The sequence below is a fragment of the Malania oleifera genome, chromosome 12, assembly GCF_029873635.1.
Source record: "Malania oleifera isolate guangnan ecotype guangnan chromosome 12, ASM2987363v1, whole genome shotgun sequence".
NCBI classification, from domain to species: Eukaryota; Viridiplantae; Streptophyta; class Magnoliopsida; order Santalales; family Ximeniaceae; genus Malania; species Malania oleifera.
In genome coordinates this window covers 58,186,277-58,203,500 of record NC_080428.1, presented here as the reverse complement: position 1 = coordinate 58,203,500, position 17,224 = coordinate 58,186,277, and the positions used below count along the sequence as shown (strand labels likewise).

At 35.2% G+C, this 17,224-nt stretch overlaps 1 protein-coding gene across 1 annotated transcript; it reads left to right on the top strand.

The window, feature by feature from the left end:
• The first annotated feature begins 708 nt into the window (after positions 1-708).
• LOC131143946 (secreted RxLR effector protein 161-like) lies at positions 709-1,104 on the top strand. The gene has a single exon (XM_058092301.1). The coding sequence runs from the start codon at positions 709-711 to the stop codon at positions 1,102-1,104; it is 396 nt and encodes a 131-aa protein (XP_057948284.1).
• Positions 1,105-17,224: the final 16,120 nt, after the last annotated feature.

Genomic DNA, 17,224 nt, shown 5'->3' with positions numbered 1-17,224 from the left:
TTTTCAGAGTCCCTGTTGGCGTTGTTCAAGAAACCAGGTAAGGGGAAAAATATATATTAAACTAGAATTTTTATAAATTTAATGGAAAAATAAATTGTGTTATATGTACGTGTATATGTTTCGGTATGGGTAAAATGTCAACTGTTTAAATTATATTTTTTTCAAGATTAGGGATTTTATCAAGTATAACGCGCCGGACCCGGGTTTAAGGGTTTGGGGCTTTACAGTAAGTTTATATTCCTGATTATGTATGTTGATGACATTTTGCTTGCAACTAGTGATCTTGGTCTGTTACTTGAGACTAAAGAATTTCTCTCTAAAAACTTTGAAATGAAAGATATGGGAGAGGTAAAGTATGTGATCGGAATAGAAATATTTCGAGATCGGTCCTAAGGACTAGTTGGTTTGTCTCAGAAAGGTTATATAAATAAAGTTTTAGAGAGATTTAACATGGACAAATGCTCAGTATCACCCATTCCAATTCAAAAAGGAGACAAGTTTAGTCTTATGCAATGTTTTAAAAATGATCTGGAACAGAGGCAAATGAAGAATGTTCCTTATGCATCTGTTGTTGGGAGCTTGATGTACGCTCAAATGTGCACAAAGCCTGGCATTAGCTTTGTAGTTGGAATGCTCAGAAGATATCAAAGTAATCCAGGAATGATTCACTGAAAGGCTGCAAAGAAAGTTCTAAGATACTTGCAAGGAATGAAAGATTACAAGCTTATGTATCGAAGGTCTGATCATCTTGAGGTGGTTGGATATTCGGATTCTGATTTTTCTGGGTGTGTGGATACAAGAAAGTCCACATTTGGCTATGTATACTTGCTAGCCGGAGGAGCAATTTCATGGAAGGGTGCGAAGCAGTCAATAATTGCTACATCCACTATGGAAGCTGAATTTGTAGCTTGCTTTGAGGCTACAATTCAGGCTAATTGGTTGTGGAATTTTATTTCAGGATTTGGAATAATCGACTGTATTGTCAAGCCGCTGAAAATTTATTGTGATAATTCCGCAACTTTCTTCTTCTCTAAGAATGATAAGTATTCCAAGGGGGCTAAACATATGGAATTGAAATACTTTGTTGTTAAAGAAGACGTATAGAAACAAAAAAGTGTCAATTGAATATATTAGCACCGATTGTATGATGGCAAATCCTTTGACGAAAGGATTGCCACCCAAAACATTTATTGGTCATGTTGAAAAGATGGACATTATTAAATCTTAATGTATGTTGTTCAATTGATATTTGAGCCCGATAATGAAAATGTTTCTGTTATTTATGTTTTTCATTTTGTATACATAATTGTTATGGAATAATGATAATAGGATTAAAGTTGGACCTAATGTATGCCTCTCAACTAAAAATCATTATATGTAGTGGAACTTGTATTGTAGTGCATAGAAGGAACTATGTTAATAAAGATGATATGGAAAGAACCGCCATGACTCCTACAAGTTTTCTACATGTTAATGGTAACTAATGTATACACATTATGATCAACTATGTTAAGTAATTTCACTTGAGTCAAGTGGAAGAATGTAAGAGATAAATAAATTGCCTCAAATAAAATTATGATTATATTTATTTAAGTAATATGAAAGGTTTTAAATTTTGATTATATTTATTTACATGATATGAAAGGTTTTTAAATATAATAATGTTTTAATAATATTGACTTCCCAAATATGAAGAGTCTATTTACAATAATGACTTCTCGGAATTTGAGGAGTCATAATTATGATAAGTTATGAATGTTAATTAATCACTTGATGGAAGTGATTAGTGTATAAAGGTGGTTGGGGCTGGTCCTATCTCATCCTAAGAAGCTTGTGCTATTTTTCCATCAAATTAAGAAAAACACAAGGAAACATAAGGTTGTAAGATAGAAATACAGCCCAAGGATATTCACTTGAAAGCATGGATTAAGGTATGAGTTTCTTATTTGTTGTATAAAATTATAAGTTTTGAAGATCCGATGATTAAATCATGTAAGATCCGATGATTAAATCATGTTTATAAACTTACAAAACCTACTTTGAATATGAATAATAAATTCGAGTTAAGACATGAAATTAACAAATTCAATATATAACTTAATATTCATTTTCACTTTCATTTTAAATTTTAGTTTTAGTTTATACAAAAATAAATCAATATGATAATATTTTGATTAAGACTAATGCTCCCGTGCGTAGCATGAGATTTCTTTTGGTATATATAAAGAAGAAAAGACTCTTTTTAGCTTCCAAAACCCAATGACAAATTTTAATAATTTTGGGTAGAAAATAAAACAAAATTATAAAACTAATCAAAACTTTTTAGTGCAATGAAATAAAATTATATTTATTAGAAGTTCACAACTTAGCTATTTTAAATAAAATTAGACTTGTGAATCGACATGTAAATTAATTGCATGTTTTGTTTAAAAATTATCTTAAATTGATAATTTTATTTTTTGATTCTTCATTCATTGGTCTTATGCATTACATGTACGAAGTATGGTAAATATATTTATAGTAATTTATTTAGAAATTATTTACTCAAATTGAATTGAATAATTAACTCTTGAGATATAATAGTGATAGAAAAAGATTACTCTTATAAATTATTTTTTCTGCATTTTAGATATATGTTTTTTTTTTATAATAATATCTTACTTTAGTCATAAAATATGCATTTTGCTTAGTGTTTAATAATAATTAAATGCTCAAATATCTTGTGTATCACATAGATCTCTATTAGTTTTTTTTTCCTATTATTTTAAATTTTTAATAATTATAAATATGCAATCACCTGATTTAATAATATATTAAACTGTTGTAAAATATGTATATTTTTGTAGATGGCTATCTAAATAATAGGTTACAACCTTTGGTATGACCACATAATGGTTCATTATGCGGTTAACCTTTAGGATACCAATGTATTTGCTTATATAAGGACATGTTTTACAACAAAATGAGATAATAAGATGATTAGCAACATCTAGTTCTTAAAGAATTAGACTATTAAATTTCTATAACTCCAAACTTTTTTGTATTCTTCTTTATTTCATTTACAATACGTTATCAACACGATCAAATCTCCAATGGTATGACAAGTTTCATTGGTATTATTATAAGGTAAAAATCTTGTTTCCTTCAAGATTTGTTATCTATATAACTTTAGTTTTTTGTCAAACTATATTTATATGTTAACTATATCTCTTATCTTGAGAACGTGTCCTTAAATATTTTTATGTTGGGATATTTGTGAGAATAACATTTCCATTTAATATTTACCTAACTTTGAATTTTTATTTGTTGCAAAGTGATTTTATGATGTCAAACCTCACAAAACTTGAATTCGTTGCCCTTGATATTTCTGAAAAAAAATTATCTGTCATGGGTATTTGATATTGTGATTCACCTTAATGCTATGAATCTTGGAAGTACAATTGAAGAAGGAAATCAAGCATCCCTACAGGATCCCGCAAAGGCAATGATTTTCCTTCGACACCATTTACATAAAAAATTTAAAATTGAGTACCTTACTATTTAGGATCCATTAGTCCTTTGGAACAACTTAAAAGAGAGATATAAACACCAAAAAATGGTAATTCTTCCAAAAGCTTGATATAATTGGATACACTTACGACTGCAAGATTTTAAAACTGTAAGTGAATATAATTCAGCCTTGTTCAAATTTAGCTCTCAATTGAAGCTATGTGGAGAAAAAATTATCGATGATATGTTAGAAAAAACATATTCGACTTTTCATGCCTCGAATGTGCTCCTACAGCAGCAATATTGAGAGTTGTTGATTTTTTGAGTTCGTCTCCTATTTTGATTATGACAAACCACAATATCTCATCTACGAGCTTTGAGTATTTGAATAGGTTTACTTTTCGAAGCACGGATGACAGATGAGAAATGGATGCCGAGAAGCACTTAAACGAGCCATTCTTTTGGCAAAATCCATGGAATTGTCGAGGAGTAGAGCATGAAGCCTTTGCTTATTTTAAGTTATATTTTTATATTTATTATTCGGGTCTATAATTATAATCCTTGGTCTGTAATAATATGCATATCATGCATGTAGGGATTATAAGCTTAAGACCATATATGGACCATAGTGATGGTCGACCGACGCCAGATTTTTTGAACTAAGTAAAAAGACCTTAGAAAAGACCCTAGGTGTAACAACCTGCTAACTTAACTAAGTGTTTTTTTCTCTATAATAATAATTATTATGAAATTCCATTGCTCTGATACCTTCATATATAAAACTAACCATCCACCTAAGCAGCAAGAAGCTAAAATCACATAACCACCACCATATATAAACATGTACAATACCAGAGAGTTACAGTGTTCCCAAACTATACATATATGACTGTTTCCCAAACTACCCTCAACTGGGCTAGGGCTATACAGAAATACTCCCAAAAATACTCACTCTACTGATAGGGCGGTACTGAAGCCCCTCTACCTGCGAGCCTGATCTGCTCGCCTAGCTGGATCACCTGAAAATAATAATTTAATGGGATGAGACTACTCTCAATAAGACAAAATATGCTATTGCTAGTGTGTGGCAAATGAGTTACAATACTATGAAAATATGTTTCTATATAATCATGCATAACTGGATCTGTAAATACAGTACAAATAATATAAACCACCACATTTTCCATGTTGCTTAACATATCTGTATTTTAGGTTTCTATACATAATACTTTTAATATATATAAATACATTCCCTATTTCTGTGAAACTATACATACATAATAATAACTGAAAACTTCCCTGGATGGATAATTGTATGTCATGATTTAACCCCTCATGACAGGATTGTGCGGCCCATAGGCAGGATCTAACCTGGCTAGCCGACCAGGTTAAACCATTATACTCCGTCAGTCTGATCAGCCCTCCTCAACCCATATCTGATGGGGAGCCTTTCCACACGTGGGCACGATTGACCTACCTACCACGTATTACCTAAATAGGTGGTTGCACTCTATTTTGTATATAGCAACGATACTATGCTCTGTAAACTGTATCTGTAATGGTTCATTAGGGTCTAATACTATATAATACATCTCTATATACAACTATCTGTTTTACCATGATTCTGTAATAACTGTATTAACCATGAAGTTGTAGTAAACTATATCTATATCAACTGTGTTTCTGAAATTAACTGTAAATCTGTATGTCATGGTACTGTAAACTGTATAATCATGGTATTCTGTAATTGCTATAAAACATATCCACTGTCTGTATATTCTATAAAACATAACTCTGAAAAATACAGTAAAACATGTTACTGTTCTATATCTATATTCTCAAGTCACACAATAATTTAAAACATATTCTTCATAATTGATAAACTGTATAAAATTCTGTTGTAAATAATAACTTGGTAAAAATATACATTTCATACTGAAAATTATTCTAGAACTGCCTAGCATACCATATTTCCCTTACCTGATTCTTGCTAAAATCTCCTACTGTGATAGGTCTTACACCCGCAGGGTTCTCCACTCAACACCCAAAAAACCATATGTCCCAGAACAAAATATCATTATTTCTACGTCTACTATATTTTCTATAACTATTGGTAGGCCAAATATTACTTAAAAGACCTTACCCTGAATCTGGGATGAAATCTAACTCCGTCCCACCAACGATCCACTCCGGCAGACTTGGAGAGAACTTCCCTAAAAGCGTCGTGGTGGTCTCAGATCGTCAATCTAGCAGCTAATAGGGCCGAAATCGAAGAGAGAAGAGGGAGAGACCATAGAGAGAGAGGAGAGAGAGAGAGCTTCTGTGAATTTTCTACGTAAAAATCTGAGTTTAAGCTATTTATAGAGCCGGATTCGTCAACGAGACACCTCACCTCGTCGACGAGTCCTGTAGAAAGTTCGTTGATGAACCTGCACCCTCGTCAATGAATTTCAGACTTCCAAGAATCCTCTCTCGGTATCTTCTCGTCAACAAAACTTGTCTTTGTCGACAAAGCCCTCTTGTTCCCTCGTTGACGAATCCCCTGTGTTCGTCGACAAGAACCTACTAATTTTCTTGAATCATTGCATCCCAAAGTGCAATGTCGTCGACGAAGTCGGATGCCTCCTTCTGTTACTGTTTCCATTTCCCCCCTTCCCCTCTTTATTTATTTAAATACCATTATTATTCGAGTTATTACATTCTCCCCTCCTTATAAAATTTCGTCCTCAAAATTTACTATTCATATAACTTATCATCCCTTAAAGGAAAAATGGTCTACTTATTTTATTACCTACCCTCACTTATGGCGAAGGAATACCGTGGTTACATGGGTAGTTATGGGAGATTACAAGTATAGAAGAAAATTCTCCCAAAACAAAATACTACCTATCCTATACTCTACATTACAATTACATTGTACAAAACAAAATTATCACTACTTTAATTCACACACCACTGCTATAACCCACTAAACAAGTGGGGGTATTTTTGTCTGATCTCATCTTCAAGCTCCGACGAGGCTTCTTCTACCGCGTGATTCCTCCACAATACTTTTACCAGCGATATCTTCTTATTACGAAATTCATGTTCTTTTCTATCTAAGATTTGTACTGGAGCTTCCTCATATTCTAGATCACCGCTGAGTTCTTAGTGCCTCCTACAAACTCCACAAGAATCATGATGTAAAACGTGGATCACGGTCTGAGACTATGGATACCAGCACTTCATGGGGTCGAACAATCTCTTGTATGTAAATCTCTGCTAACCTGTTCATAGGGTAACTAACTTTAATGGGAAGAAAGTGAGCTGTCTTCGTCAACCTATCAACCACCGCCCAAATGGCATTCTGACCATGCGGTGCCGATGGTAGCCCAATAATAAAATCTATGGATACATGGTCCTACTTCTATTCAGGAATGAAAAGTGGCTGCAACTAACCTGCCGACCTCTAGTGCTCAGCCTTAATTTGCTGGCACGTCAAACACTGTTGTACAAATTCTTCCATTTCCCTATTCATGTCACTCCACCAGAAATACTCTCGCAGATCCCTATACATTTTCGTACTTCCAGGATGAATAGTGTATAGAGATCTGTGTGCCTCTTCTAGAATCATCCTTCTAATGCTGTCATCCACAGGCACACACAATCTGGTGCAAAATCTTAAAGCCCCATCATCAGAAATATTGAATTCTTCTCCTTGACCATCCTGTATTCTGGCTATCACTTCTACCAATTCTAGACCATTCCCCTGAACGGCTTTAATCCTTTTATAAAGTGTAGGTTGTACAACCAGACTAGCCATAAACACCTGAGGATCATCTGCTACTAATTCCACGCCGAGCCTTTCCAAGTCCATATGAATTGGGTATTGAACTACTGCTGCTAGTTGTGCTGTATCTTCTTATTTACGGCTCAAAGCATCAGCCACCACACTTGTTGGCCTTACAAGGCTTAATGTTGGCCTTACAAGGCTTAAAATCTTGTTATCGTGTTTTGATACTTACAAACAAGTGGAATTTAACATATTTGTGTGAGTAATGTTATTTCAGGGCTCACATACGAGAAAGCAAGGTCAAAGTGCTTACAAGGATCAAATGAAGCTTAAAAGGGGGAAAACATGGATTTAAAGATGATATATTAAACTTTGAAGAATATGAGGTCATGCATACCAAGAAATGTTCAAAATCAAAAAGCCAAAGAAAAGTAAAGTGAGAGAGCTCAAAGAATATTAAAGCTTGAAGACCAAGAAAGGGCCAAAACAAGCATAAAGACTTGAGCTTTAGAATGTTATGTCTTAGAAGTCTCATGTAAGTGTTTTAATGTTTAAAATATCGTTTGAAATATTTTGAAACTCTTAGGTTAACTTCTTAGACCTAAATAGCTTTTAAAATATCTGAAAAATATTTTTATAAAGTCAAAAAATATTTTAAAAAGGTTAGAATCATTTTTGGAATGAAAAGCATCAAAAAGAGTTTTTCCAATTGTTGTTAGTTTTTATACAGCCGCATTAAGGTGAATTTTTCTCTATCTAAAACTAATTATTTTAAAAAGTGTTCAACATTAAAGTTGTAGAATTTTCTCTTAGATTTATTTTGAAACCAAGAAAACCTAATTTGGAGTTATACATAAAAAGTTATGGCCAAAAAATTGAAGCAGGGTCACTACTGTCAGACATGTGAACACTGTTGAACGGACAAATTTTTTAAATTCTAATATTTTAAAATATAGACGTTTGCGCTCCAAACTTTCTAAAAATTTGGTAAACTCTCAAAGGAAACTTTTTCAACATGGAAATAAGTTTGAAAGCCTATAAATATATGGTTTTGCAAATCAAAATACATCCAAGAATTGAAAAATCTATTTTGAGAAGCTGAAAGCACTCTTGTTCTTCTAAAGCTCTCTTGCTCACTCATTGAAAAATTCTTTTGCTGAGATATTCTGAAGTGCTAATTCTTCCTCCTCTGAATTTCTACTATTAATCCTCATCTAAGAAGGATATTGGTGAATTCTACACTTGAGCTTCATTCTATTTCATATTGGTATTTTACATTCAAGTATATAGTGCTGAAATTTTACTAACTTGCTCTTTGAGAGAGTATACTTGTACGCAAATTATATCTTGTTTTCTTGTAGTTCTTTGACGTTCCAAGGATTCTTTGTATCGTTGGCTAAGCAAGGGAATATTGCTTAGAGAGGCGGGCTCTAGCCTAAAGAAGTGACCGAACGAGGGGACATCGTTTGGAGAGGTGGGCTCTAGCCTAGTGAAGGCATGTTTGAGCATGGTGTATCGCTTGTAATTAGGTTTTATTTCACCCGTCAACGGAAGAGGTTTAGTGAATCCTTTGATTGTTTTCCAAAGGCGAGAACGTAGGCTGGGTATAAGCCGAAACTCGTAAAAATCTCCATCTCACTCTTTCTTTCCCTATTCTTTATTTTCAGTGCATATTTAAATTGTGTGGATGGTTTAAATTTTAAAATCATATAAACTACGTATATTTAGAAATCAAACAAATTTAAGGTTTAATTTTGATTTGGGTTGTGGAAACTAAAAGGGAGTACATTAGTTATACCATATCTTGTGAAAATCATATGGGAGTTCGTTACTTGGTTAACATCCCAAAGATAAATTTACCAAGAGTTTATTTGAATTCTAAATATTTGGAAAGAGTGATTTTATTAATCTATACAGGGCTTTACATCAGCAAGCATAATTTTTCATTCACTACAAGCCTGAACACAATACAAAAGCTGAAAGTTACATATACCATTAATATATTGTGATTGTATGATATAAAGCTTGAGATTGAGTGAATTGTGTTTATATTTTAGAAAGTGCTAAATCTTGAATAATTTCATAACTCTAATAGTGCTGAAGTGAATTTATATTTAGCAATCAAATTGGTTGTTGGTTTAAGCATTGTGGTTGATAGGCTTGACTAGTTTAATTATTTGTGTGGTTGAAGATTGAATGTTTTATTAGTTGTCTTGTTTATTGTTTAAGAGAAACCAAGTTATTGTTTGACTAAAAAAAATAGATAAACAAGTCAAAGAATTGGTTAAATACTAAAAGAAGTCAAGTACTTTAAAAAAGAACTAAAAAGAAAGTTTTAAAAGCCAATTCACCCCCACTCTTGGGAAGCTATTCCTAATTTCAACATTTGCTTTACCTGGATGGTAACTGATGGTACAGTCGTAATCCTTGATGAGTTCTAACCATCTCCTCTGGCGCATATTCAACTCTTTCTGTGTAAAGAAGTACTTTAGGCTCTTGTGATAAGAAAATATTTCACATCTCTCACCATATAAGTAATGTTTCGAGATCTTCAATGCGTGTACAACGGCAGCCAATTCCAGATCATAAGTAGGGTAGTTCTTTTCATATTCTTTCAACTGCTTGGAAGCGTACGCCACCACCCTACCATGCTGCATTAGCACACAACCAAGTCCTTTCAAGGATTTGTCACCGTAAGTCACATACCCATCACCTCTTGATGGAATTGTCAGAACTGGTGCAGTGACAAGCCGCTGCTTTAATTTTTGGAAACTCTGCTCGCATTCTTCATCCCACAAAAATCTAGCATTTTTCTTGGTCAATCGTGTGAGAGGTCTTGATAAAGCTAAAAACCCCTCAACAAATCGACGGTAATAACCTGTCAGTCCCAAGAAGCTTCTAACTTCTTGCACATTCTTCGGCCTGGCCAAATTCACTACCGCATTGATCTTGTTGGGATCCACTGAAATACCATCACCTGAGATTACATGGCCCAAAAACACAACCTTCTCAAATCAGAATTCACACGTGCTAAACTTAGCATAGAGCTTTTCTTCCCTGAGAGTCAGCAATACCTGTCTCAGATGCACCTCATGATCCTCAAAACTCTTCGAATAGACTTTATATCATCAATGAAAACTACTATAAATTGATCTAGATATCGGTGAAAAAACTCTATTCATTAAGTCCATGAACACAACTAGGGCATTCGTCAGACCAAACGGCATAACGAGGAATTCATGTGCCCATATCTGGTCCGCAAGGCTGTCTTCGCAACATCTTATGCTTTCACTCTTACTTGATGATAACCTGATCTGAGGTCGATCTTGGAATACACTCGTGTACCCTGGAGCTGATAAAAAAAATCGTTTATACGAGGTAGAGGATATTTATTCTTAATAGTAACTTTGTTGATTTCTCTGTAATCAATACAAATCGTCAAAGACCCGTCTTTCTTCTTTATGAACAACATTGAAGCTCCCCATTGTGATACACTAGGTCGTATAAATCCCCTATTCAACAAGTATTGTAACTGATTCTTCAATTCTCCTAATTCAGTTGGAGTCATACGATAAGGAACCTTAGAGATTGGTGCTGTCCCTAGAGGCAAATCTATAGAAAAATCCACCTTGCATTCGGGAGGCAACCTTGGTAGCTCCTCTAGAAATACATCGAGAAAATCTCGCACGACTGGTGTACTTCCAAATTTCGATTCATTTTCTGTCACTTCTTTTACAAAAGCTACAAACCCTTGACCTCCATCCAGGAGCAATCTGCTCACTTGCATAGCGGATACCAACTGCGACGGCGCACATACACGTGAACCAGTAAACCTAAATTCTTTCTCACCAAGGGGTCTAAAAACTACTTCTTTCTTATGACAATCAATAATGGCGTGATTAATTGCCAACCAATCCATACCCAGTATTACATCAGACCCACACATCTCAAATATAATCAGGTATGGTGGTAGCACTTTCCCCTGAATTTCTATAGGATAACCTCTGAGCACTCTCTAACACCGTATCATGAACCCTGACAGTGTAGCTACTAACAATTCCATATCTAATAATTGGGTCTCACTTCTAGATAATTTAACGTATTATGTAGGGACAAATGAATGAGTAGCACTTGAATCAAATAAAATAATAACAGAATGTGATAAAATAGTAAAAGTACCTGTCACCACATCCGCGGCAACCTTAGCATCACCCGGCATCAACGCATATACCCTCGCTAGGGCCACATTCCTCTATTATCCTCCACGAGGCACCTGATATCCTCCCCGATAAGGCCTGGGGGCTAGAACCTAATCTGATGGTCCTGGGCATGCACGCGCCATGTGGCCGGGTCTCCCACAGCAGTAATAAACATCTCTTCCACCCTGACACTCCCCCAAATGTCGTCTCCCACATTGCTGACACACCAGGAAAGTCGGCGCACCCTAATTCTCACAAGGTCCTGCCATCTACTTCTGATATCTTGTATTATGACCTCCTCTCCATGGACCCCTACTGGAGCCAGCCTGAAAGCCTTGAGGCACAGGCTTCTTTCTCCGACTCTAAGCCGCTATACCCCTCTGTATACCACTCTCAATGATCGCAGCTCTGTCTACAACCTCCGTAAATGTTTGAGCTCTAAAGCCAATCACCTGCTCAAACAAGTTCTACCTCAATCCCTCTTCAAACTTCCTTGCTTTTTTTCTCTTCATCAGGGGCTAGATGTGGAGCAAAACGTGACAACTCGATAAACCGAGCCACATACTGAGACACGATCGGCTGCCCCTGTACAAGGTGCAAAACCTCTACTGCTTTCGTGCTTCAAACGACCGAGGAAAAATATCGCTCGAAGAACAGCTCCTTGAATCAGTCTCACGTCACTAGCACTGGAACCAGCCTCTGCTCCTCTATCAATCGCGCTGATCTCCACCAGCGCTTCGCCTCCCCCTGTCAACTTAAATGCTGCAAATACTACCTTCTGCTCATTCGAACAAAGAAGCACTGCCAATGTCTCTTCAATGTCTTGGACTCAATTCTCAGCTACAATTGGGTCATCTCCTCCAGCAAAGGATGGGGGCTTCATCTGCATAAACTGCTCAATCAAAAAGCCACACTCCCCAAAGCTCCTAGTCATCTCAGCCATCACGTGCTAGGTGACGCTGCATAGTATTACGTCGGTATCTCCACCCATGCTGGAAGGTCCTAGTCTGTCTCTCCCAGCATTCGTACCACTGCTTCCTGGGTCCATCATGAAAACAAGAAACACACTTAAAAACCTTATCTCCTACACAAACCTATCCTATACCAATTCAAAATTAACTATCTTTCCTGTCCTTAACTCACTATCCAGTTCTGTCACCTAGACACACGACCCGACAATAGTTTACTATGATTTTCCTGAAATCATCACCCCAAGAAAAACCCAGAAACCACCACAATAATCTTATACCCAGACCCTAGAACAAACCTCAAATCCTTTCCTATACTCTGGTATTACTTCCACTACACTCTAAAGTCTACAGAACCTAACAACCTAAGCTCTGATACCAAACTGTAACAACCTGCTAAATTAACTGAGTTTTTTTTCTCTATAATAATAATTATTATGAAATTCCATTGCTTTGATACCTTCATATATAAAACTAACCATCCACTTAAGCAGCAAGAAGCTAAAATCATATAACCACCACCATATATAAATATGTACAATACCAGAGAGGTACATTGTTCCCAAACTATACATATACAATTGTTTCCAAAAATACCCTCAACTGGGCTAGGGCTATATAGAAATACTCCCAAAAATACTCACTCTACTAACAGGGCGTTACTGAAGCCCCTCTACCTGCGAGCCTGATCTACTCGCCTAACTGGATCACCTAAAAATAATAATTTAATGAGATGAGACGACGCTCAGTAAGATGAAATATGCTATTTCTAGTGTGTGGCAAATGAGTTACAATACTATGAAAATCTATTTCTATATAATCATGCATAACTAGATCTGTAAATACAGTATAAATAATATAAACCACCATCTTTTCCATGTTGCTTGACATATCTGTATTTTAGGTTTCCATACATAATACTTTTAATATATATATATATATATACGTATATTCCCTGTTTCTATGAATCTGTACATACATAATAATAACTGAAAACTTCCTTGGCTGGATAACTATATGTCATGATTTAACCCCTTATGATAGAGTTGTGCGGCCCGTAGGCAGGATCTAACTTGACTGGCTGACCAGATTAAACCACTATACTTCGTCAGTCTGATCAGCCTTCCTCAACCTATATCTGATGGGGAGCCTGTCCACACGTGGGCACGATCGACCTACCTACCACGTATTATCTAAATAGGTGATTGCACTCTATTCTGTATATAGCAACGGTATCGCACTCTATAAATTGTAGCTATAATGATCCATCAGGATCTGATACTATATAATACATCTCTATATTCAACTATCTATTTTACCATGATTCTGTAATAACTGTATTAACCATGACGTTGTAGTAAACTATATCTATATCAACTATGTTTCTGAAATTAACTGTAAATCTGTATGTCATGGTACTATAAACTGTATAATCATGGTATTTTGTAATTTCTATAAAACATATCCACTATCTGTATATTCTGTAAAATATAAGTCTAAAAAATATTGTAAAGTATGTTTTTGTTCTATATCTATATTCTTAAGCCACACAGTAATTTAAACATATTATTCATAATTGATAAATTGTATAAAGTTCTGTTGTGAATAATAACCTAGAAAAAATATACATTTCATACTGAAAATCATTCTAGAACTGCCTAGCATAACATATTTCCCTTACCTGATTCTTGCTAAAATCCCCTACTATGACAGGTTTTGCACCCGTAGGGTTCTCCACTCAATACCCTGAAAATCATATGTCCCAAAACAAAATATCATTATTTATACGTCTACTATATTTCCTACAACTGTTGGTAAGCCAAATATTACTTAAAATACCTTATCCTGAATCTGGGATGAAATCCAATTTCGTCCCACCGACGATTCGCTCCAGTAGACTTGGAGAGAACTTCCCCTAGAGCATCGTGGTGGTCTCAGATCATTGATCCAGTAGCTAACGGGGCTGAAATCGAAAAAAAGGAGGGAGAGACCATAAAAAGAGGAGAGAGAGATAGTTTCTGTGAATTTTCTAAGTAAAAATCTAAATTTCGGTTATTTATAGAGTCGGATTCATCGACGAGACATGTCACCTTGTCGACGAGTCCTATAGAAAGTTTGTCAATGAACCTGCACTCTCGTCAACAAATTTCAAACTTCAAAGAATCCTCTCTCGATATCTTCTCGTCAATGAAACTTGTCTTCATCGATAAGACCCTCTTGTACCCTCGTCGACGAATCCCCTGTGTTCGTCGACGAGGACCTGCTAAATTTTCTTGAGTCATTGCATCCCAAAGTGCAATGTTGTTGACGAATGCTAAAGTTGGCTGCCTCCTTTTGTTACTGTTTCTATTTCCCTTCCTCTTTATTTATTTAAATACCATTATTATTCGGGTCATTACACTAGGTCCTTACACTAGCACTTAGAAAAATCCCCATTATCACATATGCTATCAAGGGAAACTTTTGATTTAAATCTGGACTGAAATGCAAAACGTTGGCATGTTAAGTCAACTGAACTCCTAACACTCTGAGCACTTCGGTCGACCGACCACAAAATGTGCTACAACGCCCTAGTCGATCGAGCTGACACGTGGGGAGATCCCAACTGTTTGGTCGACTAAACTTATAAAAGGAAATTGATCTGGTCGACCGAACACCCAAGTTCGATCAACCGAACTCATGTTTGGTCGACCGAACCTCTTAGGGTTGAAAATCGCCTCTAGACAGTCGACCAAACCAATAGTTCAAAAATCCCCCGATCGACCAAACTTAGTGAGATGGTCGACCGAATCTTAAAAATGGTCGATTGAACCTCTCGGGTTGCACAATTTTTACTGAGGTTATTTGGGGTAAAAACAGGTTAATATTCTTAAACTCTTTTAAAACATTTTTAATAATTCCCCTGGTGTCCCCAACGGTCATAATTTACGGCATGTCTATATATATGCCTTCATTTGCAAAGATTAAGTAGAGATTAGGACTTTTGATTAAAAAAATTTTCTCTGAAATTTCTAGAGCTTCACTTCCACATACAAGCCCATATACTCCACATATTTCCATTCTCTTGAAAAATCATATTTGGTGTGAGTACTTTAAGAGATCCTACACTACTTAGACTAGCTTAAACTCTCATATTGATTGTTGATTTGGTGTGACTCTCAAAAGTTCTTCCCATAGATTTAATCTATAAATTCATTTTGCGGGGAAACTTGTTAAGCTTGTGAGTCTTTGCACTATATTTCAAGACTCTTGAGCTTGCTTGTGTTTTTGAAGAACATTTTCTTGACAAGTTTGCTTTGCAAATATCTATTGTGCTAAATCTTTTGAAAAATATTTTGACATATTTTTTATACTCTTAGAAATATTTGAAACATTATTTGTGGTTGATATATTTATGTAGATTGTTTCAAAGAAACTTTGCTAGCATACTCTCATACATTGATTACACGTTGACATAAGATTAAGAGTAGTTTCATATATCTTCACTGAGCTTATATTTTCTATCATCTGAAAGTGCATTGATTATTGGTTGTGCGTATTGTTGTACACATCTGCTTGTATTATAAGCACATTTGTTTGTATGCAAAAAATTATTTGATTATTTGTTGTATTCCCGACAGGTGGTCGGAAGAGGGACACTAGACTTGTGAATAGTCTCGGATTGGCTTAGATCCGGTTAGGAAAGTTAGGTGCACCATCCTGGTAAGGTGCGATTGTAGGTTAAGGTCAATCCCATTAATTGACCTGATTGTATACGGTATCGCCCCACCCTTGAAGTGAGCCTTTAGTGGAATCCTCTTACTTGTGAGCATGAGGCGAGGATGTAGGCACAGTTGGCCAAACCTCGATAACATTTCTTGTGTTTGCTTTTAATTTCCGCATTCTAAATTTCAGCACTTGAATGTTTATGTTTTACTATTGAGATTGATTAGGTTTATTAATATATAGAAAGGCCCTAGGTTTGTCTAATACTGTTTGTGGAATTTGAATTGACCTAGGAGAAAATTTTTAAATACCCAATTCACTCCCTCTTGGGAATACACCAATTCCAACAAGAGCATAGATTTACAAAATATTCTGAGCTAATTTCTTGTTTACTTGTGGCTGAACAAAATAATAAGATTTTTTTGAAAAATAATCAATCTCGTCCAACTGGATCAACACCATTCCTTGAAGTGAATGTGTTTTTTTCTCAAGGTCGTGGATGAGGTCGTGGTGGTAAAAGGGGTCAAGGTAGGAAAAATTGTTGGACTTGTGATGATCATCCTTCAAAATTTGAAAGCAAAGGTGCTGAAAAGACTCAAAGGAAACTGGCAAAGAATAAAGAAATCTCTAAACAAAATAACAAAGTTCAAAATAATGACAATATTTTCTATAGGTGTGGAACAAAAGGTCATTTGTCTCGAATATGTCACACTCCTAAACACCTAGTTGATCTTTACAAGGTATCGTTAAAAGGAAAAGGGAAAAATGCTGAAGTAAATTTGTTTGAACCCATTGATGCTAAGTATGAGTCTCCTTTGGATGTTGATTTTGATGTTTCTGATTTTTTTTAGGACCGTAGTGGCAAAATTGACCATTTGATTGGAGATGGAAATGTCTACTATTAAATTATCTTCATATTTATGTTATTTTAAAAAATTAACTTATGTAATTTTTTATTAAAAGTTTTACATATAATATGTTTGGTAATATTTTGTTATCTTTCCTAATTCTTAAATTTTACTTTTCATTTACTAGATCATACAAAATGAACTTGATAAAATGGAGGATGACATGTGTTTGGTGGACAGTGG